The 24,531-nt window shown below is 42.5% G+C and overlaps 2 protein-coding genes across 4 annotated transcripts in view; one reads left to right on the plus strand and one right to left on the minus strand.

Moving 5' to 3' along the window:
* The window catches only part of LOC115109717 (calcium/calmodulin-dependent protein kinase type 1D-like), a 48,859-nt gene extending 34,524 nt beyond the window's left edge, over positions 1-14,335 (plus strand). For 2 of the 3 annotated variants that reach the window (XM_029634981.2, XM_029634984.2), the window contains 9 exons: positions 4,068-4,142; positions 5,607-5,745; positions 5,820-5,946; positions 6,963-7,038; positions 8,111-8,331; positions 8,877-8,955; positions 10,682-10,769; positions 11,034-11,199; positions 11,305-14,335. In XM_029634981.2, the coding sequence (XP_029490841.1) occupies positions 4,068-4,142; positions 5,607-5,745; positions 5,820-5,946; positions 6,963-7,038; positions 8,111-8,331; positions 8,877-8,955; positions 10,682-10,769; positions 11,034-11,199; positions 11,305-11,477 (1,144 nt within the window). In that variant the 3' untranslated portion in view covers positions 11,478-14,335. The remainder of the gene's footprint in view (positions 1-4,067; positions 4,143-5,606; positions 5,746-5,819; positions 5,947-6,962; positions 7,039-8,110; positions 8,332-8,876; positions 8,956-10,681; positions 10,770-11,033; positions 11,200-11,304) is intronic. The other variant, XM_029634982.2, reaches the window with a different exon arrangement.
* A 2,907-nt stretch (positions 14,336-17,242) lies between these two features.
* Positions 17,243-24,322, minus strand: LOC115109002 (unique cartilage matrix-associated protein-like). Its single transcript, XM_029633546.2, has 5 exons — positions 24,252-24,322; positions 23,936-24,004; positions 23,569-23,664; positions 20,838-20,936; positions 17,243-19,430 (listed from the first exon to the last, which is right to left on the minus strand). Exons 1-5 carry the CDS (start codon positions 24,301-24,303, stop codon positions 19,333-19,335), a joined length of 414 nt encoding a protein of 137 aa, XP_029489406.1. The 5' UTR covers positions 24,304-24,322; the 3' UTR covers positions 17,243-19,332.
* Between the last annotated feature and the right edge of the window lie 209 nt (positions 24,323-24,531).

Raw genomic sequence — 24,531 nt, forward strand, 5'->3', positions numbered from 1 at the left:
TTACATACACTAAGTTGACTGTGCCCTTAACCTGTTGCGACGAGCCATCCCGGATCCGGGATTGTGAATACAGCCTCAAGCTCATTACCATAACGCAACGTTAACTATTCATGAAAATCGCAAATTAAATTAAATCAATATGCTAGCTCTCAAGCTTAGATTTTTGTTAACAACACTGTCATCTCAGATTTTCAAAATATGCTTCTCAACCATTGCAAAACAAGCATTTGTGTAACACTATTGATAGCTAGCATAGCATTTAGCGTAGCATTTAGCGTTAGCATTCAGCAGGCAACATTTTCACAAAAAACAGAAAAACATTCAAATAAAATCATTTACCTTTGAAGAACAGATGTTTTCAATGAGGAGACTCAGTTAGATAGCAAATGTTCAGTTTTTACAAAAATGTTATTTGTGTTGACAAATCGCTCCGTTTTCTTCATTACGTTTGGGTAAGAACAAAAAAAAATATATATATATATTAAGTCATTAAAACGCGAACTTTTTTCCAAATTAACTAAATTAACATAATATCGACAGAAACATGGCAAACGATGTTTAGAATCAATCCTCAAGGTGTTTTTCACATATCTATCGATGATAAATCCTTCGTGGCAGGTGACTTTCTCTTCTGAAGAAATGGAACGCACATGGACCTAGGGATTACGAAATAATTTCGACACAGGACACCGGGCGGACACCTGGCAAATGTAGTCTCTTATGGCCAATCTTCCAATGATATGCCTACAAATACGTCACAATGCTGCAGACATCTTGGACGAACGGCAGAGAGCATAAGCTCGTCCACGGCACATTCACAGCCATATAAGGAGACGATAGTAAAACAGAGCTTCAAAAATTCAGCTCATTTCCTGTTTGATGTTTAATCTTGGTTTCGCCTGTAGCATCAGTTCTGGGGCACTCACAGATAATATCTTTGCAGTTTTGAAAACGTCAGAGTGTTTTCTTTCCAAAGCTGCCAATTATATGCATAGTCGAGCATCTTTTCGTGACAAAATATTGCGCTTAAAACGGGCACGTTTTTTTATCCAATAATGACATAGTGCCCCCATAGGTTGAAGAGGTTAATGATCTTTTTGCCCTTCCTGTGACATCGGGTGCTGTAGGTGTCCTGGAGGGCAGGTAGTTTTCCCCCGGTGATGTGTCTGGAGAGCACTGTGGTTGCGGGCGGTGCAATTGACTTACCAGGAGGTGATAAAGCCCAACAGGATGCTCTCAATTGTACATCTATGAGGGTTTTAGGTGCTATGCCAAATTTCTTCAGCCTCCTGAGGTGGAAGAGGCGCTGTTGCGCCTTCTTCACTACACTGTCTGTGGGAGTGGACCATTTCAGTGTGTCAGTGATGTGTACGCCGCTGAAGCTTTCCACCTTCTCCACTGCGGTCCGGTCGGTGACAATAGGGGGGTGTTCCCTCTGCTGTTTCCTGAAGTCCACGATCAGCTCCTTTGTTTTGGTGACGTTAAGTGAAAGGTTATTTTCCTGGCACCACACTCCCGGGACCCTCACCTCCTCCCTGTAGCCTGTCTCGTCATTGTTGGTAATCAGGCCTATTGTTTTCGTCCGCAAACTTGATGATTGAGTTGAAAGGCTTGCGTGGCCACGCCGTCATGGGTGAACAAGGAGTACAGGAGGGGGCTGAGCACGCACCCTTGTGGGGCCCCAGTGTTGAGAATCAGCGAAGTGGAGGTTTGTTTCCTACTTTCACATCCTGTGGGTGGCCCGTCAGGAAGTCCAGGACCCAGTTGCACAGGGTGGGGTTCAGACCCAGGGCCTCGAGCTAAATGATGAGCTTGAAGGGTACTATGGTGTTGAATGCTGAGCTATTGTCAATGAACAGCATTCCTACTGTACAGGTATTCCTCTTGTAGAGATGGGATAGGGCACTGCAGTGTGATGGTGATTGCATCATCTGTGGATCTATTGGGGCAAATTGAAATGGGTCTACGGTGTGAGGTAAGATAGAGGTGATATGGTCCTTGACTAGTCTCTCAAAGCACTTCATGATGAAAGAAGTGAGTGCTATGGGGCAATAGTCATTTAGTTCAGCTACCTTTGCTTTCTTGGGTACAGAAATAATGGTGACCATCTTGAAGCATGTGGGGACAGCAGACTGGGATAGGGAGAGATTGAATATGTCTGTAAACACTCCAGCCAGCTGGTCTGCGCATGCTCTGAGTAAGTGACTAGGGATGCCGTCTGGGCCGGCAGCCTTGCGAGGGTTAACACGCTTAAATATCTTGCTCACATCAGTCTTTGAGGAGGAGAGCCCACAGTCTTTGGTAGCAGGCCGTGTCTGTGGCACTGTGGTATCCTCACAGAAGGCGAAGAAGGTGTTTAACATGTCTGGAAGCAAGACGTCGATGACCGTGACGTGGCTTCTTTTCTTTTTGTTTTTCGTTACTATCTGTAGACCCTGCCATATACGTCTCATATCTGAGGCGTTGAATTACGAATCTACTTTGTCTCTATACTGACATTTTGCCTGTTTGATTGCCTTACGGAGGGAAGAACTACACCGTTTTGTATTCGGCCATATTCCCAGTCACCTTGCCATGGTTAAATGCGGTGGTTCGCGCTTTGTTTTTCGCGAATGCTGCCATATATCCACGTTTTTTGGTTAGGGTAGGTTTTAATTGTCACAGTGGGTACAACATCTCCTATACACTTCCTGATAAACTCAGTCACCATATCAATGTTGTTCTCAGAGGCTACCTGCAACATATCCCAGTCCGCGTGATCAAAACTATCTTGAAGAGTGGATTCCGATTGGTCAGACCAGCGTTGCATAGTCTTAGCACGGGTACTTCCTGTTTGAGTTTCTGCCTATAGGCAGGGAGCAACCAAATGTTAATTTCAAAGTCTATATGTTCATGAACCGATTCATATAAATCTGTGAAATTATTAGAAATTCATATTAACCCCTCCTACAGAATATGCTTTGCCATGATTTTGAGTGATTTTAAATAAACTTGTCATATATCTTCTCGAATTTGTAGGACATTAAACAATTTAGAGGTAAGATGGATATTGATTTTGAGACATGACATGTAGTGTTTTCATGTTTTAGTACTATATGCACTTTTCCAATTAATTTAAAATTCCTGTTTTCCTAACATTTCTGAGCGCATACTAAGCTTTCTACTTTCAAAGCCTTTTACATTGACTTAAGCTCGTGTCGCACAGATTTAGCCTTTTGCGACCCACAGAAACAAATTTAAAGACAACAACTACAAAATATGAAATCGACTGAAGTTGTTCCGAGAAACCTGCACTGCTATCAACAGAGCTCGTTGCTTTTTATGGGATGTATCAGGTTACGAAATCTGACTTTTTTTAGATATGTTTATGAAATGTTCGAGAAAGACCACTCTGAACGATTCAGAACATGAATTATCATATTTGTCTTGGTAAAGTGTGTTTTATAACGTAAGGAAGTGATATTTCATCACCAAGTCCATTTTTTACCCACTATGGGCAGAGTGGGTGGACACCCTATGATTAGTTAGAACTCTGAGCAGAGGGACTTTCTTTCTGTGTGTCTCAAATAGCACCCTATTCCCTATGTAGCTCAATGGACTTTGGTCAAAAGTAGGGCACAATATGGGGAATAGGGTGCAATTTGGGATTAAGACATTTCTCCTTGCTGCTGGTGAAACACTGAAGTAGAGGTTTCAACAAGTGTATTTTCTGCCTTGTCACCAGACACACAACCACTCACACACACACACACACACACACACACACACACACACACTTTTCGCCCACACATGTTTTTTCTATGGCCTATTGAGAACAGAAAGAAAATTGAAAACACTTGATGATTCAAAGCAATTTAACATGAAAATAGCTGCGTTTCAAATGGACTCTGGTCAAAAGTAGTGCACTATAGGGAATGTGGTGCTGTTTGGGACTGACATTGCTTTGTTGTGATGAATGCAACGAATAAAACAATTTGGCGAGGAAATTGTGCTTTATTGTGCTGTGCATTGAAATGATCAGAGGTTAGTAGAACAGTAAGCCAATTAAAAAAGTTTCCCCTCTTCAGGATAAAACATGAGAACATTGTGGCTTTGGAGGACATCTATGAGAGCTCCAACCACCTATACCTCATCATGCAGTTGTGAGTACAGTACCTCAACCACCATTTTGTCTGTCTGCATCTTGTATATGTCTGTCTGTCTTTCTGATAATGCAGGACCGGTGTTCATATTTCTATAAGAGGTGTCTGTAATGAAAATCAGATGTGCCGGTACTCTGTGTCCGTGTGAGCACTGGTCAAAATCAAATCACTGTGATAACGTATCATGTTTTGCTGCAGTAAGCGTTCAGGGGCTATCGAGGTGCATTTTGGCCTTGGCAATACAAAAGCAAACCTGTGTGGATGTAAGCATTCCCAAAGAGTTGCTTCTATGTTTCTTTTGTGTCATGGTTGTAACACTGTAGCAAACACAGTCTGGCAAAATACTCATTTAAAAAGAGTCTCTAGGGTCAGTTTCCCAGACATGGATTTAGCCTTGACTGATTTTAAGAAAGGCATGATCAATGGAGAATCTCTATTGAAATAGCCTTTTCATTCAGGACTAAGATTAAGTGTCTGAACAGTTTGAAAGAAAATATAAAAGCTGCACACTTAGCTCCGAAGCAATCATTTATTCACCAACATTTCGACACAAAGCTTCGTTAGGGTGACATGTGTTTTAAGTATCTGGAGAACCAGCCCTAAGTGAGGGTTCATTCAGTCCTCAATCTCCTCAGAGTATCTGGAGAACCAGCCCTAAGTGAGGGTTAGGTTCATTCAGTCCTCAATCTCCTCAGAGTATCTGGAGAACCAGCCCTAAGTGAGGGTTCATTCAGTCCTCAATCTCCTCAGAGTATCTGGAGAACCAGCCCTAAGTGAGGGTTCATTCAGTCCTCAATCTCCTCAGAGTATCTGGAGAACCAGCCCTAAGTGAGGGGTAGGTTCATTCAGTCCTCAATCTCCTCAGAGTATCTGGAGAACCAGCCCTAAGTGAGGGTTAGGTTCATTCAGTCCTCAATCTCCTCAGAGTATCTGGAGAACCAGCCCTAAGTGAGGGTTAGGTTCATTCAGTCCTCAATCTCCTCAGAGTATCTGGAGAACCAGCCCTAAGTGAGGGTTAGGTTCATTCAGTCCTCAATCTCCTCAGAGTATCTGGAGAACCAGCCCTAAGTGAGGGTTAGGTTCATTCAGTCCTCAATCTCCTCAGAGTATCTGGAGAACCAGCCCTAAGTGAGGGTTAGGTTCATTCAGTCCTCAATCTCCTCAGAGTATCTGGAGAACCAGCCCTAAGTGAGGGTTAGGTTCATTCAGTCCTCAATCTCCTCAGAGTATCTGGAGAACCAGCCCTAAGTGAGGGTTCGGTTCATTCAGTCCTCAATCTCCTCAGAGTATCTGAACGGAAGCTGTTTGACTGCATCGTAAAGGGTTGGGGTTGAGGCTAGGGTTGAACCAGGAACTGGACATGAAGCCAGGGTTATGGTTAGGGTTGAAGTTGAACCCCGGATATAGACATGATGCTAGGGTTACGGTTGGGTTAGATTGACTCAACCTCTGTCTCTGTCTCAGGGTGTCTGGTGGCGAGTTGTTTGACCGCATCGTAGAGAAGGGCTTCTACACAGAGATGGACGCCAGCAGGCTCATTAAACAGGTGCTTGACGCTGTCAACTACCTCCACGACATGGGCATCGTACACAGAGACCTCAAGGTACTGAGTGAGACACACACATACACAGAGCTCAAATTGCTTATTTCCCCAATATTGATCGTTTCTTTTCTCAGCCAGAGAACCTGCTTTACTACAACCCCCATGACGAGGCCAAGATCATGATCAGTGACTTTGGTCTGTCTAAGATGGAGGGGACAGGAGACGTGATGGCCACTGCCTGTGGGACGCCAGGATATGTGGGTGAGGCTGTTCTCTCTACCCTCTGGGCTGTTTAGGATCCATATTAGCTACTGCTAAAGCAGCAGCTACTCTTCCTGGGGTCCACACCGAACATGAAACATGACCCAATACAGAATGTGAATAGACAAGAACATCACAAAGACAAAACGACCATAAATGCAACAAAAAAAAGATGCATGCTTTCAGTTATGCCTTCATAATCATGTGGTTCATACACGCTACTGAATGCAAGTGCAACACGCTCAAAAGGAAATGGAAATGCAATAACAAGCAGGTGCGTTGCGATTAGGATGACACTTCACTAAATTCCCCTGACGTGAATATAGCAACCTTGTTTCTATAGTTACCGCCCGTAATGGGTATGCTGTTGTAAAGTATAGACCTTTTTTTTTTTTTTGTTACGGTTACCACTCACAATGGGTTTCCTGGGGTAGCACGTAATCTCTTTAACGGGTAGACCTTTTGTTACAGTTAGCACCCGCTATGGGCTTCATTAGGTAAAATGCAACATTCATCAACATGAAATAACCAGGCCTTGAATCTTGAGCCTCGTTGCAGTTTATCGCCCTTTAACGGGTTAGTTGAGATATAGCGTAACGTGTGACAGCGCAACCTGCTCTGGGTTTCATTAGGTAAAACGGAAGGAAGACATGACATTAGGAAGTCTGCAGTAGTGACATAATCTAAACATATCTCTACTTCTGGGTTAACCTAAACATAATTCACCTAATTGGACCGGAGGAAACCTCACCCTAACAAAATGAATAGGAGTTTGGTAGATACAGTGGTGAAGTAGTGGGTGGTTTCTGAACAACACTCCATAAGAACATATGGCAGCAGAGCTTTGGTTCTCTCTTACTTCTATTGCGTCCTTGTTTACTTAGGGGTTCATGTGGAAGAAGCCTTATTTCCTATCCACACCAGTATGTTTGGAACATACTTTGCTCCTGTCAGTTCAAGCTCTACGCAGGGATTGTTATGCAATCTCCCTCTGAACCTTATGATGTTCCCCACAGCCCCAGAGGTTCTGGCTCAGAAGCCCTACAGCAAGGCAGTGGACTGCTGGTCTATCGGAGTCATCGCCTACATTCTGTAAGTACCTCATAACAACGTTTTCTTTTGTGTGTGTCACTGGCGTACGCACAATACCACATTATGTCAAAGTGAAATGATGTGTTTAGATCTTTTTTTTTTTTTACAAATGAATGAAAAGCTGAAATGTCTTGTCGATATGTATTCAACCCCTTTGTTATTTCAAGCCTAAATAAATTCAGGAGTAAAAAATGTGATTAAAAAGGTCACGTAATAAGTTGCATGGACTCACTCTGTGTGCAATAACAGTGTTTAACGTGATTTTTGAAAGACTAATTCATCTCTGTACGACACACATACATTTATCTGTAAGGTCGTGCAGTGAATTTCAGACACTGGTTCAACCACAAAGACCAGAGAGGTAAAACAATTCTGGAGTTGAATGGCTGTGATAGTAGAGAACGGAGGATGGCTCAACAACATTGAAGTTACTCCACAATACTAACCTAAATGACAGAGTAAAAGAAGGAAGCCTGTACAGAATAGCAAATATTCCAAAATGTGCATCCTGTTTGCAATAAAGCATTAAAGTAAAACTGCAGCAAAGAAATGAACTGCATGTCCTGAATACAAAGCGTTATGTTTGGAGTGAATCCAACAAAACACATCACTGAGTTACCACTCTTCAACAGACACTGGGAGTCAACGTCACCTTTCAGCAGGACAGTAACCTAAAAACACAAGGCCAAGTCTACACAGGAGTTGCTTATCAAGATGACATTGAATGTTCTTGAGTGGCTTAGTTACAGTTTTGACCTAAATCGGCTTGAAAATATATGGCAAGACTTCAAAATGGCTGTCTAGCAAGGATCAACAACCAGCTTGACAGAGCTTAAATATATTTTTTAAGAATAATGTGAAAATATTGTTCAATCCAGGTGTTCAAAGCTCTTAGAGACTCACCCAGAAAGAGTATTCACTGCCAAAGGTGATTCTAACATGTATGGGCTAGGTGTGAATGTAAAGAAATAAATAATAGCTACATTTTGAACTCAGGCTGTAACACAACACAATGTGGAATAAGTCAAGGGTGTGAATACTTTCTGTAGGCAATGTGTTATCTGTCCCCAAGGTTGTGTGGTTACCCTCCATTCTATGATGAGAATGACTCTAAGTTGTTTGAGCAGATACTCAAGGCAGACTATGAGTTTGATGCACCATATTGTTATCTGTCCCCAAGGTTGTGTGGTTACCCTCCATTCTATGATGAGAATGACTCTAAGTTGTTTGAGCAGATACTCAAGGCAGACTATGAGTTTGATGCACCATATTGGGATGATATATCGGATTCAGGTGAGCCGTGTGTGTTTGCATCTGTACCCGTGCTCATTTGCCATTCTAGTCATTTTGCCGACGCTTTTACCCAGAGCTACTTAAAGTAGTGAGTGCATACATTTTCATACTTTTTTTTCAAACTCATCCCCTATGGGAATTGAACCCACCACATTGGCATTGCAAGGACCATGCTCTACCAACTGAGCCACACGGGATCCAGTACCCGATGTCTTCATAAGAATATTAAACCAACTGAAATTCAGTGAAGTGAGGACATTTCGCCGGTCCTCACTTGTAAAATTGAGATTTTACGGTTAGGTTTAGGGGTCAGGGTAAGGACTAGGGGTGAGGGAAAGGGAAAGGGGGTTAGGGAAAATAAGATTTTGAATGGAGAATCAATTGTTGGTCCCCAAAAAGTCCACACGAGTATAATAAGACATAGCTGGGCTTGTATATGAATGTGTGTGCACGTATACAATTGTTTGTGTGTAATTGCAATCTTGAATGAATGCCACATGGTATACAGTCCCATGAGTGAGATTGTGTGTATCTTCCACATCCAGCCAAAGAGTTCATCAGCTCTCTGATGGAGAAGGATCCACAGAAGAGATTCACCTGCGACCAGGCTCTAGCCCACCCCTGGTGAGTGTCTGATTGCCACCAGACTGACTGAGCACCGTCATACAGCTGCTGGTCCCAATTTACTCTCTTTGCCCTAACCCATTGATGTTTGCAGATCTGAGGGGTCTGGGTAGGTAGAGCCCGTTAAAGCCTCCTCATATCTCTTCCACCTTACCGATCTGTAAACATCAAAGTGTTAGGAACAATGGGAAGGGGTGGTAAGTGAATTGGGACCAAACAATCAAAGGGAACAATGCACCGTGGTGAAAGCTGACGCAGATAGAGGATGCCTGGATGATGCAGGTGTTACTTAGAGCAGTGCCGTGCGTGTCCTCCCACTGTCATCTGTCACCATGACTCCCTCCCCGCCTCCTAAACTCTCTCCTCTCCTGGTCTGAGACTGGGGGGGGAAACAGACGGGGGTTGGAGAATACAGAGACCCACGGATGCAAATTATGCAAAATTGCAACCATCAAAAGCCACCAGGTTATTACCAGCTGATGTCTCATTAAACCATCAATACGTGCTAAAATCACGCACACAGCTGATCTCAACTGCAACCAACATTGGGCAGCGATGTACCTCTCCCTAACGGGGATGTCGAGGTTGTCTTTTAGTCATGATTACATTGGGCAGCGATGTACCTCTCCCTAACGGGGATGTCGAGGTTGTCTTTTAGTCATGATTACATTGGGCAGCGATGTACCTCTCCCTAACGGGGATGTCGAGGTTGTCTTTTAGTCATGATTACATTGCCAAGACAATTTTGCCCTCTGGTTGGTATTATCATTGGAACAACTTAGTCCTACTTTATGAGCAGACTAAGGATGATTTCTATATTTGACAATCATTCCGTACAACTGAAATAAAGCATTTCCTCCTTTACCACGGCAAATCTACTATGGCAGTTTACCCGACACTGTGTATGAAACGGAATACTAATGTTGACGGTGCAGCCTACTCATTACTTTATTTGTTTCCAATTTATATAGTCCATTAAATACAACTGTCTTTAAAATAAAATAGTCTGATATGGTCAATTCTTATCAAGATTGGGGGTAAAATATCCCTGGACAGTCCTTATTTGAAATGTGTAACTAAATGAAGTAAATTGAACATTTTACTTTTTTATCAAAGGAAAATGTAGTCTAAAGTTAATTCGATTGGCATATATTATATTGTTTTGCCATATTTAAGGTGAAATGTTTGAATGAAATATAGGACTACTACAAGTATTTTCACATTCATCAGCCTTACGTTTTCCAATGCTCCTGATAGGTCGATATTTGAAACAGAGAACCTCGACTAGCTGTCTGGTATCCTAACCACTTCATACGGTAACAACGAGAGATCAACTGATCTGCTGGTTTATCCTTAGTGTTTTTTTTTGTTGCAATCAAGCTTAGTTTAGCCCGCAGGTGCACGTAATCTCATGTTAGTGGCATTTTAAGAAATCCAGCGGTAACCTGCAGGATAAATGATGCCAGTCCGTTGCATTTGAGCCATTGCGTCTTGGGCCTTTTGTGACTTGGGCAGGTGGCTTGATAGAGTTTATATAGACTCACAAAGGGTGGTTGTAACAGGTGGGTATTATATAACGTGAGACCGGGCAGTACACATCCTATCACCAGCTTGGTGCTATAGGTACCCAGGCCAGGATTTTTTAACCATGTTAAAAGAAAAACATCTGCACACTACATGTTCTTTATCAATACTTTTTAACCAATAAACAGACATTGTATTTCAGGATTGCTGGGGACACGGCTCTCTGCAAGAACATCCATGAATCAGTCAGTCGGCAGATGAGGAAAAATTTTGCCAAAAGCAAATGGAGGGTGGGTACACAATTTACTCTTCTCTCTTTTTTTGAGGGGGGGGGGGTTCTGTCGCCCCCTGTGGCCCATCCCACATGAAATGTATTAAATAACACATTCATATTAAACACTCAAGCATGCAAAAAGTACCAATTTACAATGTACACATTTTAAATTGTGTCCAACATAAACATAGTTATCCTTCCTATTTTACATGCCTGTTCTCGCCATCTCTCCTCACCTGCCTCCTCTCCCTCCTTCTCTCTCTCTCTGTTTCCTCCACAGCAAGCGTTTAACGCCACGGCAGTGATTCGTCATATGAGGCGCTTGCAGCTGGGCAGTAGTCTGAACAGCAGCTTTGGCAGCAGTATGAGCTTTGACCAACCGGGACCGAACTCTATGCTGGCCAAGAGCATGTCTGTAGACTGTGCCACCCTCTCACGCAAAGATGGTGACTGAATGACGCCTTTATGTTACTTTACCGGTTTAGTCTGGTATTTTGGATCTATCAAGCCTGTGTAACTTTTGAGTGATTCTAGTGATCTTCTCCCCTCAGGTCCTCCACAACCTCTGCCCTCTCTGCCTCTCTCCACTGCAGCCTGCAGTGCCCCTGCCAGCATCAGAGGGGAACCACAGGCAGAACTACAGGTTGCGGCTACAGCTGCAACGGTGGAGCCACCCCGGCCACGCCCCTCCACAGTCACCACCATCCACATGGGGACTAAATGACGTCAGGTTCCGCGGGAGGTCAGTTGGGAGACCACAGAGCTTTGAGTCGGTATTCTAATTCAGCCCCTCAGAATTCCAGAATTTCTCTCCTAGTCTCCCATCCCGCCCATTATCAGCTGTTGGGATTGAGAACTTGAGGACTCTGTCTGTACCCAACCACAGTAAGTGTATTCAGAGATGTGAAATAAAATGGAGAGCTCACAGGATTTCCTATTCTATCAAACAGACAATCATATCTGTTCTACATGATACATGCCTATTTGAACATTCTACTTCCTAACGGACCACAGGTCTGGTGGTGAAGAGATGAGGAAGACCACTGTCTCTCTCTCTCTCTGTCTACTGACCAGAGGGTTTAGTTTCCCAGTGTTTAAATTGGGTTGGTGCACTCGGTACGGAGTAATTGCAACACAAAATGTTCACCTCTTATAGAATGTTCACTCTAAAATATGAACACGGACATTGAAAATATTGTACTGTAAAATGAAAATGAGCCTGGCTCCTGAAATGAATACCGGCATCTTTGTCATTCCACTTCAAGCACTGCCGTGTTGTAAGACTGTCCTCCAGAAGACAAGAAGACCTGTTTTGTATGGGACATTGGTGGTGTTATGAGGCCACACTATGCTAGGTTGAAGATGGAGAAGGTTAAGACAACGTAATAATTCCGTGCAGATGCGTTCGAATATAAACAAATTCATTGGACCAGCGCTGGAGCGAAAATGACTGGAAGTGAATGTTAGCAGTTCAGAAAGTTTGCCATCAAAGTGGAAAATAAACACAATCGTAGAGAATATCTGTTAACTACTCAGCCAACAAATAACTGAACTGTTTTACTGTCATTCTATTCGTTTAAACGTTTTTTTATTTTTTTAAATGAGCTACAGACATTTTACTACTTGATTTCCCAACCGCTGGTCACGTTTTCAATGCTTATCTCCTGTAATATCAGCAACAGCACTGGTCCAATGAATGTGTTTCTTTTCAAATGCTGCCGCATGGAATTATTACGTTTTCTTCTCCTTATGGGAACTCACCATGTTTTTATTAGTCTTTGTTATTGAGACTGCTGTGATTCTGAGACTGTGAGTGTCAGGGGCATCACGCCCTCTATGCCTTGTGTTCAAAATTGCACCCTGAAACCATTGTGAGGAGTTACTTTTATGAAACTGAAACAGCATTCAAGGCTAAAATAGTGATGACTTCTTATCCTAATTTCTAGTTTTCATTTTTAGCTGCAGTTAAGGTTGAGTAAAATCACTGGTTCATTATTCCCAACTGTAGGGCAAAGCGGTTATATATATATATATATATTTGCTTTATGTTTTCTGGATATATAATGTCAGAGAAACACATCTATCTGCAGAATCATACACACACCTGTGAATGAAGTGCTTTACTGGTGTGAGACAACTGGCAAGAGCAGTTGTGACGGTAATGCCGGTTGTGACAGTTATGCATATTCATCGTACACTTTTCCTGATTGAAAGGTATTGAATGATTTATTTTCTTACTCTGACTCTTGTAAGAACTTTACTTACAGGGGAAAGAAAATGGTAAATGTGTCACAAGACTTTTACGTTGTAATGTATAAACAGTCAGATATGTTGTCAGTAGTAGGTTGAAATGTATAGTTGTTACTTATGAATAATTGCGATGTAACTGTGATGCCATCCTTAGCATAAGGATAGCATAGCTTTGTGACGTGTTCTCAGGGAGATACTCTGATAATTTGATGAAATGAAATCCCAGTTATGATGCTGAGGTTGACATTTATGATGATGATGATGCATGTATTGACTAAAGCAAGCTTTGCATATTCTTACGTGTCCCGTCAGGACAGTTCAGCTCATAATTAAAACAATTTGGTGGGGATGAACCTTACGTGGAATGGACAGTTTGATATATCCCATTTTGGGGGCATTGTTTAAAAAATAATAATCGGGATGAGACTGAAATGATGTGTATTATAACAATGACCTCTGCAATAGAGTTGAATTTAAACACATATGACAAACTAAGGAATAAAGATTGAAGTCATTTGATAATCAGTGCGCCATTGCAGAATAATTTTGTAGGAGCCTGTGTAGTATAGCCAACTTTAGTTACCTGTGCTGCTTTGCTTCTTCCCCCCCAGGTGCTGGCTGTTCCCAGAAGTGCTCACACACTGTTTGGTCAGTGTACTTTCATACCCATCCTTTGAATTTAGCAGCCAGTTGCTGTCTCTCTCACTGTCCTCACTCTCTGTCTTTGCTCCTCTCTCCCAAAACAAACGGTCTTCACGCTGCAAGGAGGAGGGAAATCTGTCTAGCAAGCGTTTTTACCTGTGATACCACTGCTTAATATTTCACTGTTCGACATGGATGGAACCAGGGTTGATTTCATTTCATTCAGTTTACTTTCTGAATTGACTTTATTTAAAATGATATTGACCCCCCCAACCCTGGATGCAACTTAAAAGCTTGAAATTAGTATGTTTCGATGTTGAGCACAATTGTAGATCTCAATGTGCAATGTTGATGTAAAAGGACTTGAAAAACTACTTCTCAGGGGCAGTAAACTATGAGTATAGATATATGTTCATGTTGATGTAGATCCTCTTGTCCTTTTGTAGATATACATCTCAGTAACCATATTTGCTTGGATTGCAGTGTTTATTGATTTTCTACGTTACAAATACTGTATGTTCTCTTCAAAAACAGCATGATACAAAGCACGAAATATAAAGCTTTTACAAAGCATGCATGAAAAGCACTTTGTTTGAGAGATACTGTGTATATAGGTTGTGATAAATTGGACTACAAGATGACTAACTCTTGAATAAAATCAAATAAAAAGTAAGAATATACTTAACTCCAGGGGGCTTACTGTGGAGTGCTATTGCAAAGCAGTGTCTAATAAAACATAAATATTACACCTGTGTGTACACGACTGGTCAAAGGCTTTAGAATACGGTACCTACTTATTCAAGGGTTTTTCTTTTGGACTATTTTCTACATTGTAGAATAATAGTGAAGACATAACCTATGAAATAATCATGTAGTAGCCAAAAAAGTGTTAAATCTCAAATATATTTAGATTTGTTTAACACTTTTTTTTAGGTTACTACATGATTTCATAGTGATGTCTTCACTATTATTCTACAATGTAGAAAATAGTCAAAATAAAGAAAAACCCTGGAGTGAGTAGGTATTCTAAAACTTTTGACCGTGTGTGTGTGTGTGTGTATACACACACACAGTACCAGTCCAAAGTTTGGGTCTTTCTTTATTTTTGCTATTTTCTACATTGTAGAATAATAGTGAAGACATCAAAACTATGAATCACATATGGAATCATGTAGTAACTAAAAAAGTGTTATACAAATCAAAATATATTTGAGATTCTTCAAAGTAGCCACCCTTTGCCTTGATGACAGCTTTGCACGCTCTTTGCATTCTCTCAACCAGGTTCATGAGGGATTCACCTGGAATGCTTCCCAACCGTCTAGAAGGAGGTCCCACATATGCTGAGCACTTGTTGGCTGCTTTTCCTTCACTCTGCAGTCCAACTCATCCCAAACCATCTCATTCTGATTGAGGTTGGGTGATTGTTGAGGCCAGGTCATCTGATGCAGCACTCCATCACTCTCCTTCTTGGTCAAATAGCCCCTACACAACCTGGAGGTGTGTTTTGGGTCATTGTCCTGTTGAAAAATAAACAATAGTCCCACTAAGCGCAAACCAGATGGGATGGCGTATCGCTGCAGAATGCTGTGGTAGCCATGCTGGTTAAGTGTGCCTTGAATTCTAAATAAATACCCTACAGTGTCACCAGCAAAGCACCATCACATCTCATGTTTCATGGTGGGAACCACACATGCGGAGATCATCCGTTCACCTACTCTGCGTCTCACAAAGACACAGCGGTTGGAACCAAACATCTCCAATTTGGACTCATCAGACCAAAGGACAGATTTCCACCGCTCTAATTTCCATTGCTCGTGTTTATTTGGCATCCTTTAGTAATGGTTTCTTTGCAGCAATTCAATCATGAAGGCCTGATTCACGCAGTCTCCTCTGAACAGTTGATGTTGCAATGTCTGTTATTTGAACTCTGTGAAGCATATACAGTGGGGCAAAAAAGCATTTAGTCAGCCACCAATTGTGCAAGTTCTCCCACTTAAAAAGATGAGAGAGGCCTGTAATTTTCATCATAGGTACACTTCAACTATGACAGACAAAATAAGAAAAGGAAATCCAGAAAATCACGTTGTAGGATTTTTAGTGAATGACCTGCAGAGAGCTGGGACCAAAGTAACAAAGCCTACCATCAGTAACACACTAAGCCGCCAGGGACTCAAATCCTGCAGTGCCAGACGTGTCCCCCTGCTTAAGCCAGTACATGTCCAGGCCCGTCTGAAGTTTGCTAGAGAGCATTTGGATGATCCAGAAGAAGATTGGGAGAATGTCATATGGTCATATGAAACCAAAATATAACTTTTTGGTAAAAAAAGGACAAAGAATGCTGAGTTGCATCCAAAGAACACCATACCTACTGTGAAGCATGGGGGTGGAAACATCATGCTTTGGGGCTGTTTTTCTGCAAAGGGACCAGGACGACTGATCCGTGTAAAGGAAAGAATGAATGGGGCCATGTATCGTAAGATTTTGAGTGAAAACCTCCTTCCATCAGCAAGGGCATTGAAGATGAAACGTGGCTGGGTCTTTCCGCATGACAATGATTCCAGACACACCGCCCGGGCAACGAAGGAGTGGCTTCGTAAGATGCATTTCAAGGTCCTGGAGTGGCCTAGCCAGTCTCCAGATCTCAACCCCATAGAAAATCTTTGGAGGAAGTTGAAAGTCGGTTGCCCAGGAACAGCCCCAAAACATCACTGCTCTAGAGGAGAACTGCATGGAGGAATGGGCCAAAATACCAGCAACAGTGTGTGTTGACCTCCGTCATTGCCAACTAAGGGTATATAACAAAGTATTGAGAAACTTTTGTTATTGACCAAATACTTATTTTCCACCATAATTTGCAAATTAATTCATTAAAAATCCTACAATGTGATTTTCTGGATTTTTTTTTAAATTTTGTCTGTCATAGTTGAAGTGTACCTATGATGAAAATTACAGGCCTCTCTCATCTTTTTAAGTGTGAGAACTTGCACAATTGGTGGCTGACTAAATACTTTTTTGCCCCACTGTATTTGGGCTGCAATCTGAGAAGCAGTTAATTGCCGATTTCTGAGGGTGGTAAACTCTAATGAACTTATCCTCTGCAGCAGAAGTAACTCTGGGTCTTCCTTTCCTGTGGCGGTCCTCATTAGAGCCAGTTTCATCATGGTGCTTGATGGTTTTTGCAACTGCACTTGAAGAAACTTTCCAAGTTCTTGAAATTTTCCGTGTTCACTGACCTTCATATCTTAAAGTAATGATGGACTGTCCTTTCTCTTTGCTTATTTGAGTTGTTCTTGCCATAATATGGTTTTGGTCTTTTACCAAATAGGGCTATATTCTGTATACCTTGTTACAACACAACTGATAGGCTCAAACGCATTAAGAAGGAAAGAAATTCCACAAATAATTTTTTAACAACGCACACCTGTTATTTGAAATGCATTCCAGGTGACTACCTCATGATGCTGGTTGAGAGAATGCCAAGCGCATGCAACGCTGTCAAGGCAAAGGGTGGCTACTTTGATGAATCTCAATAATAAAATATATTTTGATTTGTTTAACACTTTCTTTTGTTTACTACATGATTCCATATGTGTTATATCAGAGTTTTGATGTCTTTACTATTATTCTACAACGTAGAAAATAGTAAAAATAAAGGAAAACCCTGGAATGAGTAGGTGTGTCAGCTTTTCACTGGTATGTATGTGTGTGTGTGTGTGTGTGTGTGTGTGTGTGTGTGTGTGTATATATATATGTGTGTAATTTTATATATATATATATATATATATGTCGGAAGTTTACATGCACCTTAGCCAGATACATTTAAACTCAGTTTTTCACAATTCCTGACATTTAATCCTAGCAAAAATTCCCTGTCTTAGGTCAGTTAGGATCACCACTTTATTTTAAGAATGTGACATGTCAGAATAATAGTTGAGAGACTGATTTATTCAAGTTTTTATTTCTTTCATCACATTCCCAGTGGGTCAGAAGTTTACATACACTCAATTAGTATTTGGCAGCATTGCCTTAAAATTGTTTAACTTGGGTCAAACATTTCGGGTAGCCTTCCACAAGCTTCTCACAATAAATTGGGGGAATTTTGGCCCATTCCTCCTGACAGAGCTGGTGAAACTGAGTCAGGTTTGTAGGCCTCGTTTTTGCACACGCTTTTTCAGTTCTGCCCACACATTTTCTATAGGTTTGAGGTCAGGGCTTTGTGATGGCCACTCCAATACCTTGACTTTGTTTTCCTTAAGCCATTTTGCCACAACTTTGGAAGTATGCTTGGGGTTATTGTCCATTTGGAAAACCCATTTGCGACCAAGCTTTAACTTCCTGACTGATGCCTTGAGATGTTGCTTCAATATATCCACATCATTTCCCTCCTTCATGATGCCATCTATTTTGTGAAGTGCACCAGTCCCTCCTGCAGCAAAGCACCCCCACAACATGATGCTGCCACCCCCGTGCTTCACGGTGGGGATGGTGTTCTACGGCTTGCAAGCCTCCCCCTTTTTCCTCCAAACATAACGATGGTCATTATGGCCAAACAGTTATATTTTTCTTTCATCAGACCAGAGGACATTTCTCCAAAAAGTACGATCTTTGTCCCTATGTGTAGTTGCAAACCGAAGTCTGCCTCTTTTATGGCGGTTTTGGGGGAGTGGCTTCTTCCTTGCTGAGCGGCCTTTTAGGTTATGTCAATATAGGACTCATTTTACTGTGGATATAGATACTTTTGTACCTGTTTCCTCCAGCATCTTCACAAAATCCTTTGCTGTTGTTCTGGGATTGATTTGCACTTTTCGCACCAAAGCACGTTCATCTCTAGGAGACAGAAGGCTTTTCCTTCCTGAGAGGTGTGACGGCTGCGTGGTGCCATGGTGTTTATACTTGCGTACTATTGTTTGTACAGATGAATGTGGTACCTTCAGGTATTTGGAAATTGCTCCCAATGATGAACCGGACTTGTGGAGGTCTACAATTGTTTTTCTGAGGTCTTGGCTGATTTCTTTTGATTTTCCCATGATGTCAAGCAAAGAGGCACTGCATTTGAAGGAAGGCCTTGAAATAGGCCTTGAAATCATTTGAGTCAATCAGAAGCTTCTAAAGCCATGACATCATTTTCTGGAATTTTCCAAGCTGTTTAACGGCACAGTCAACTTAGTGTATGTAAACTTCTGACCCACTGGAATTGTGATACGGGAAATTAGAAGTTAAATAATCTGTCTATAAACAATTGTTGGAAAAATGACTTGTGTCACGCACAAAGTAGATATTCTAACCGACTTGCCAAAACTATAGTTTGTTAACAAGAAATTTGTGGAGTGGTTGAAAAACGAGTTTTAATGACTCCAACCTAAGTGTAATGTAAACTTCCGACTAAAGCTGTATATAAGTATAAACATGTTCAAATCTACATCATTGTATAGTCACACAACATGCGAAAATGCAACACACATGCAAGCGTTCAAACTAAGTACAGAAGAATGACAGTCATTTGTTTCTTTCAAAATATTATTTATAAGGTATATCTAAAAGAGAACACCTACCTAAAGTCTTTCCAAAGTATTTATAGAAGCGTACATGACATTATAAAAGTTGCATTTACTATTATAGTAGGGGGGCGTAGCCCTCTGTGTCCTGCCTGCTGTAATACCACTGTTCTCCAGTAGGGCGGCGATGTCTCAGGTAGACTGGCGGTTGTACTCCTGGGGGGGATGCAGGCCGTCATAGTGGAACTCTCGCCACTGCTCGGTGCTCTCCCGTGTCCTCTCGTCTTGCTCTAAGGCCAGAGGTAAGTTATGGGAGGGAATGACGAGGGTAGACGGATCACGCTACTGGATGAAGTGTTACTGGATCAATTTACTGATACACATAGGCTACTGCCATACTGTGCTCTGATTATACACCAACAATAAAAGAGAAACTGTTACAGGAGTAGAATACAAAAGAACCTGTTATTGTTTATACTGTATATTAGGGTATTATACACTGTGTACAAAACCTTAGGAACATCTTCCTAATATTGAGTTGCACCCCCTTTTGCCCTCAGAACAGCCTCGATTCGTCAGGGCATGGACTCTACAAGGTGCCAAGCCATTCTTGATACACACAGGAAACTGTTGAGTGTGGAAAAACCCAGCAGCGCCGCAGTTCTTGACATAGTCAAACCGGTGCTCCTGGCACCTACTACCATACCCCGTTCAAAGGCACTTAAATATTTTGTCTTGCCCATTCACCCTCTGAATGGCACACATACACAATCCATGTCTCAAGTGTCTCAAGGCTTAAAAATCTTTCTTTAAACTGCCCCCCCCCCGCCCTCCATCTACATTGATTAAAGTGGATCCAACAATAAGGGATCATAGCTTTCACGTGTTCACCTGGTCCGTCTATGTCATGGTAGTTGCCATGGTGCCCTAGTAGCAGCCTCTAAGTAAAGAGTTCCTGTAAATATGTACTGTTTTTTTTATCAGCTGTTTTGTTTTTGAAATCATTGATTTTTATTGCATATTTATTGCATGTTTGTGGTGGTTTTGATCCACAGATTTGCAGATGGACTGGCAGGTCAACTCTTTTTGGCTTAGCTAGCTAACTAGCTGGCTAATGGTTCGAATGATGCATCTGGACACTATCAGCTTATTTGTGTCACTTGGTTGCTGGTTCCTGATCTTTTGAAAGCATCAATTGAAGAGTCACCTGAAGCGTGAGAGGAATGGGAGATGCAGTAGAGGAATGCAGTGCTGAGGCAGAGGGCTCATAGTGAGGACAACTGGCTACTACTCTGAACTGTGTGTGGTGAGCTTTCTGGCTGCCGAGGCATCACTCAAGTGGGTGACATACATAATGAAGGAGGAGAAGTCCAGTCGCTACATGAATCAAGCTGGTTCCCAGAGCAACCCTCTATAAGATCGCCACTAGACCCTTCTTCATCAACCATCTCCCTGAACACATTCCTCTTCTCAAGCCACGATGAACTGCCTCTCTCTATCTTTGGAGGATGCATGAACTCAAAAGACCTGCCCCATATTGGTCGACCTAACTATAGTTAAAGCTACTCACGGTGATGCATTGCTTGTTTTTGTATGAAGCCCATTGAGATTTTGAAAAGCGCTACAGAAATGGAATACATTGTTATTATGGGAAGAGCAGGTGTTCCTAATGTTTTGGACACTGTGTATTATTATACCGTCATGCTCCTCCTCAGCGTAGTTCTCAAACTCATTCCTCTGTTCCTCATGGTTCTCTCTCTTCCGCTTATCTGCAGCCAGCACCTGCCTCTGTTCAGCTATAGGGGGAGGAGAAAAAGGAAGTCAATTCAATTGTGTCACTTGCGGTCAAACTGCACCGACAACATTACGTAGGATTGGATCTCTGCAGAGTACAGGCAGACGCTGGGTTTGGGCCATGGAATCCTCTCCTAGGTCCTGACACCTAACCTCTGACCTTTTCTTCATTGTTGTTCCATGGGATAAGTCTTTGCCTGCATAACGACTCCCTTTGGAATTTGATTTTGGGAATTCAGCTCGGTCAGGTAGTCGTAAATAACAACTAAATGGAAAAGCAATCAGATGAACAGTTGAAATGGTAAAGCTTGCAGCGTTCCTTCGCAGGTCGGTGGTCAGGGAGCTGTGAACTAATGACCCAGTGTAAATAAAACTCAAAAGGTGACCACCAATATCGTCAACCAAGGGTTATGTCAATCATTGGGATACTGCACTGTATGCACGTCACTTGTTTACACATCGAGAGGACAATGTGACAGGGCCCATGAGTGATATGCTCCGAACTCCTGTCAAAGTATTTGACCCACCCACTCACTTCTACCTGGCATAACCTCACCACATAAAAGCCCAAAGTCAAACAGGTTCACCCATTTGAATACAGGTGAAAGCCACATTGATGTTGATTATAACTACCTGGCAACAGAGCTGAACCTCACTGTAACCACTCAGTGGTCACACAGATAACACAAACTAACACACACATTTGTTATACTATCCTTGTGGGGACCAAACAATTGATTCCCATTCAAAATCCTAATTTCCCTGACCGTAACTCCTAATCTCTAACCCTAACCCCGAAGCTTAAAACAGCCTTTTTCCTTGTGGGGACCGGTGAAACGTCCCCTCTTGACTACATTTTCCATGTTTTACTATTCTAGTGGGGAATTCTGATCCCCACAAGGATAGTAAAACCAAACACACACACACACACACAATCAATCAAATACATGTATAAAGATGTGCTTATACAGAAACACAAGCCTAAAACCCCAAACAGCAAGCAATGTTGATGTACAGACCGCCTCACACTATAGGTTTATCCACATTTTCTCGTATGACTTTACTGTGGTTTAGTAGTGTCAACATCTGGCTGCCAAAGGGGCTTTCAAAAAGTAAACATATTTTTCTCTCACTCTGTCCATCTCTCTGACCCCCCCTCCCCTCCACTGTGCCTGTGTGTTGGCACATTCCACACTCAACTTCTAACTGCTCTCTCCATACCCAGACTGGATACAAACATCACTCCACCTCGCTCTCTTTCTCTCTTTTTCTTCTCTTGCTCTAACTTTTTTCAGCTAACACTTCAATTTGTCTTGGGTTTCTGCATTAAGTAACTCGCCTCTCAACGGCTCTCTTTCACCAGCTAAACTCTCACCTGTCCGTCAACTGAGTAGTTAAAGAGAACAATCAAACATCTCACTTATGGGAACTTTCACAAGGTCTCCTCTCGTGTCCTAGCGGTTAGAGCGTTGGGACAGTAACTAAAAGGTTGCTTGTTCAAATCCCTAAAGTGGGAAAAATCTGCCGTTCTGCCCTTGAACGAGGCAGTTAACCCCACAACAACTTCTCCCCCGACCTTGATGATGTCAATTAAGGCAGTTTCCTGCACCTCTCTGATTCAGAGGGGTTGTGAAAAATGCATTCAGTTTTGCAACTTACTACAGTAAGTATCACCTTTCCCTGCATTATACATGTACTTGTGAAAGTGGAGATTTTTGTCTACTCCTCGGTTTTAGCTGAGCAGGATAAAAGGAGGAGAGAAGCTAAATGCTCCATGCTACCCTGTAGCTCCTGCAGCAGCCACCGATATGCTACCGTTTATAGCTGGGTCATGTTCATTGGGGGGGAAACTTTTGAAACAGAAATAAATACCATATCTAAACTTGTCCAATGGGAACACTGGGTTTGGTTTTCTGTTGCAAAACATTTAGCTACAGTGTGCCCTACTGAACACAACTCTGGTCTGAGGCGGTCTTTGCAAAGGTATAGCACCTGAGATGTCCAGGGCTCTAGGCTTTGCAGCTGCCAGTCGCCGGCCAGCCTTCTCACAGTAAAAACACTATTCTCCAGCTCAGTCCAGCCATAACGGTATTCACTCAGTGTCATAACATGACCTATTCAGCTGAATCCTTTTACATTCTTGCCATTTAGCAGGTGCTCTTATCCAGAGCAACTTACAGTAGTGAGTGCATACATGTTCATATTTGTTCCTACTGGTCCCACATGGGAATCAAACCCACAACCGTGGTGTTGCTCTACCAGCTGAGCCACACAGGACTGAATCATTGCAAATTTAGGATAAAACACTGGGACTTCAGCCATTGCTGTATTCAACTGCAGCAATATAAACTCCATCCAGTAATATAAACTCTGGCATAGTGGAGTAGTAGGCTACCTCTGCAACCAAAACGTTCAGCTGACCTTAAACAGTATTGATCGATCTAGAAGATGTGGGACCAAACCATCCATCTATGCCTACACACACAAGCTATGCTTCATTCATGCATCCACAGACAGAGGCAGGCAACACCACACCCTCCATCCACAGTTCACCACTGTCCGTTGGTGGAAAAACAACCCCAAAACCATCCAAGCAACATGAAAGAGATCCAAACAGAGAAAAGCTTCAATCACCGTCAATTTCGTCCTGAGACTTGGCAGCTCTTCTGCTGCGGCGTCTGAAGAAGTTTGCTGCTTCGGCCTCGGGCATGAAGATCTCCCTCAGTGGACCTGAGAAGAAAAGATAAAGAAAAGACAGATTTGGGAGCCGTTGTGCTGGTATGCAGAGGGTGGTGAGTTCGCTCCCAGATCAGGGAAAACAAAAGGCAACAAAACATTTCCATTCTGTTACAATCGCATAAGAGATGAGAGGAGGGTAGATTTAACAGCAGGCAAAAAAAGAGGGAGTTCAGTAAGGTTTGAAGTCTCAGCCCGCACCAAGAAATGAGGTTGTATGTGCTGCAGAAGACGAAGAGGGTTCAGTGAAGGTCGCGCTGCTTACCTCTCGGGTCGGTTGCCTTGGTAGTGCCCTTATCATCGGGGACAGCTGCACTGTCTACCTCCTGAGATACTGCAGGGGTTCAGAGGTACATGATCATAGGACAAAACATCAGATCAGCGTTGAGCTCTCTATCACAATGTTCCCATACCACTATCACTAGTAACAGAGTCACTCTGCCCTCAGACTGCACTCTAGGTTTCTCTAGCGATATCACAGAAAATATGACATGCACCATCCTCCTCAAGTATTCATTCACATCTCGTAAGTATATATTATTCCCTGACAATACAGTCCCCCTGCAGGCAGACTCACTCACAGGACAGTGACAGGAGCACAGCGACAAGGAAGGTTGCATGCGACCAGGACATCTTGAGAGCTGTGTCTGAGCCGTTGAGGGATAGGTGAGAGAGAGAGAGAGAGAGAGAGAGGGCGGGGGGAAGGAGGCGAGTAAGAGAGGAAGGAGGTGAGAATGAGAGAGAGGGAGAAAGAGAGGTTAAAATAGATCAGCTGGATGGAATTTCAGAGGCTTTGACAAACCGTTGGTCAGGGAGGGGAAGAGAGGATCCATGGGGACCATGGAAGCAGCGCCACAAAAA

The sequence above is a fragment of the Oncorhynchus nerka genome, linkage group LG25 (assembly GCF_034236695.1).
Source record: "Oncorhynchus nerka isolate Pitt River linkage group LG25, Oner_Uvic_2.0, whole genome shotgun sequence".
NCBI classification, from domain to species: domain Eukaryota; kingdom Metazoa; phylum Chordata; class Actinopteri; order Salmoniformes; family Salmonidae; genus Oncorhynchus; species Oncorhynchus nerka.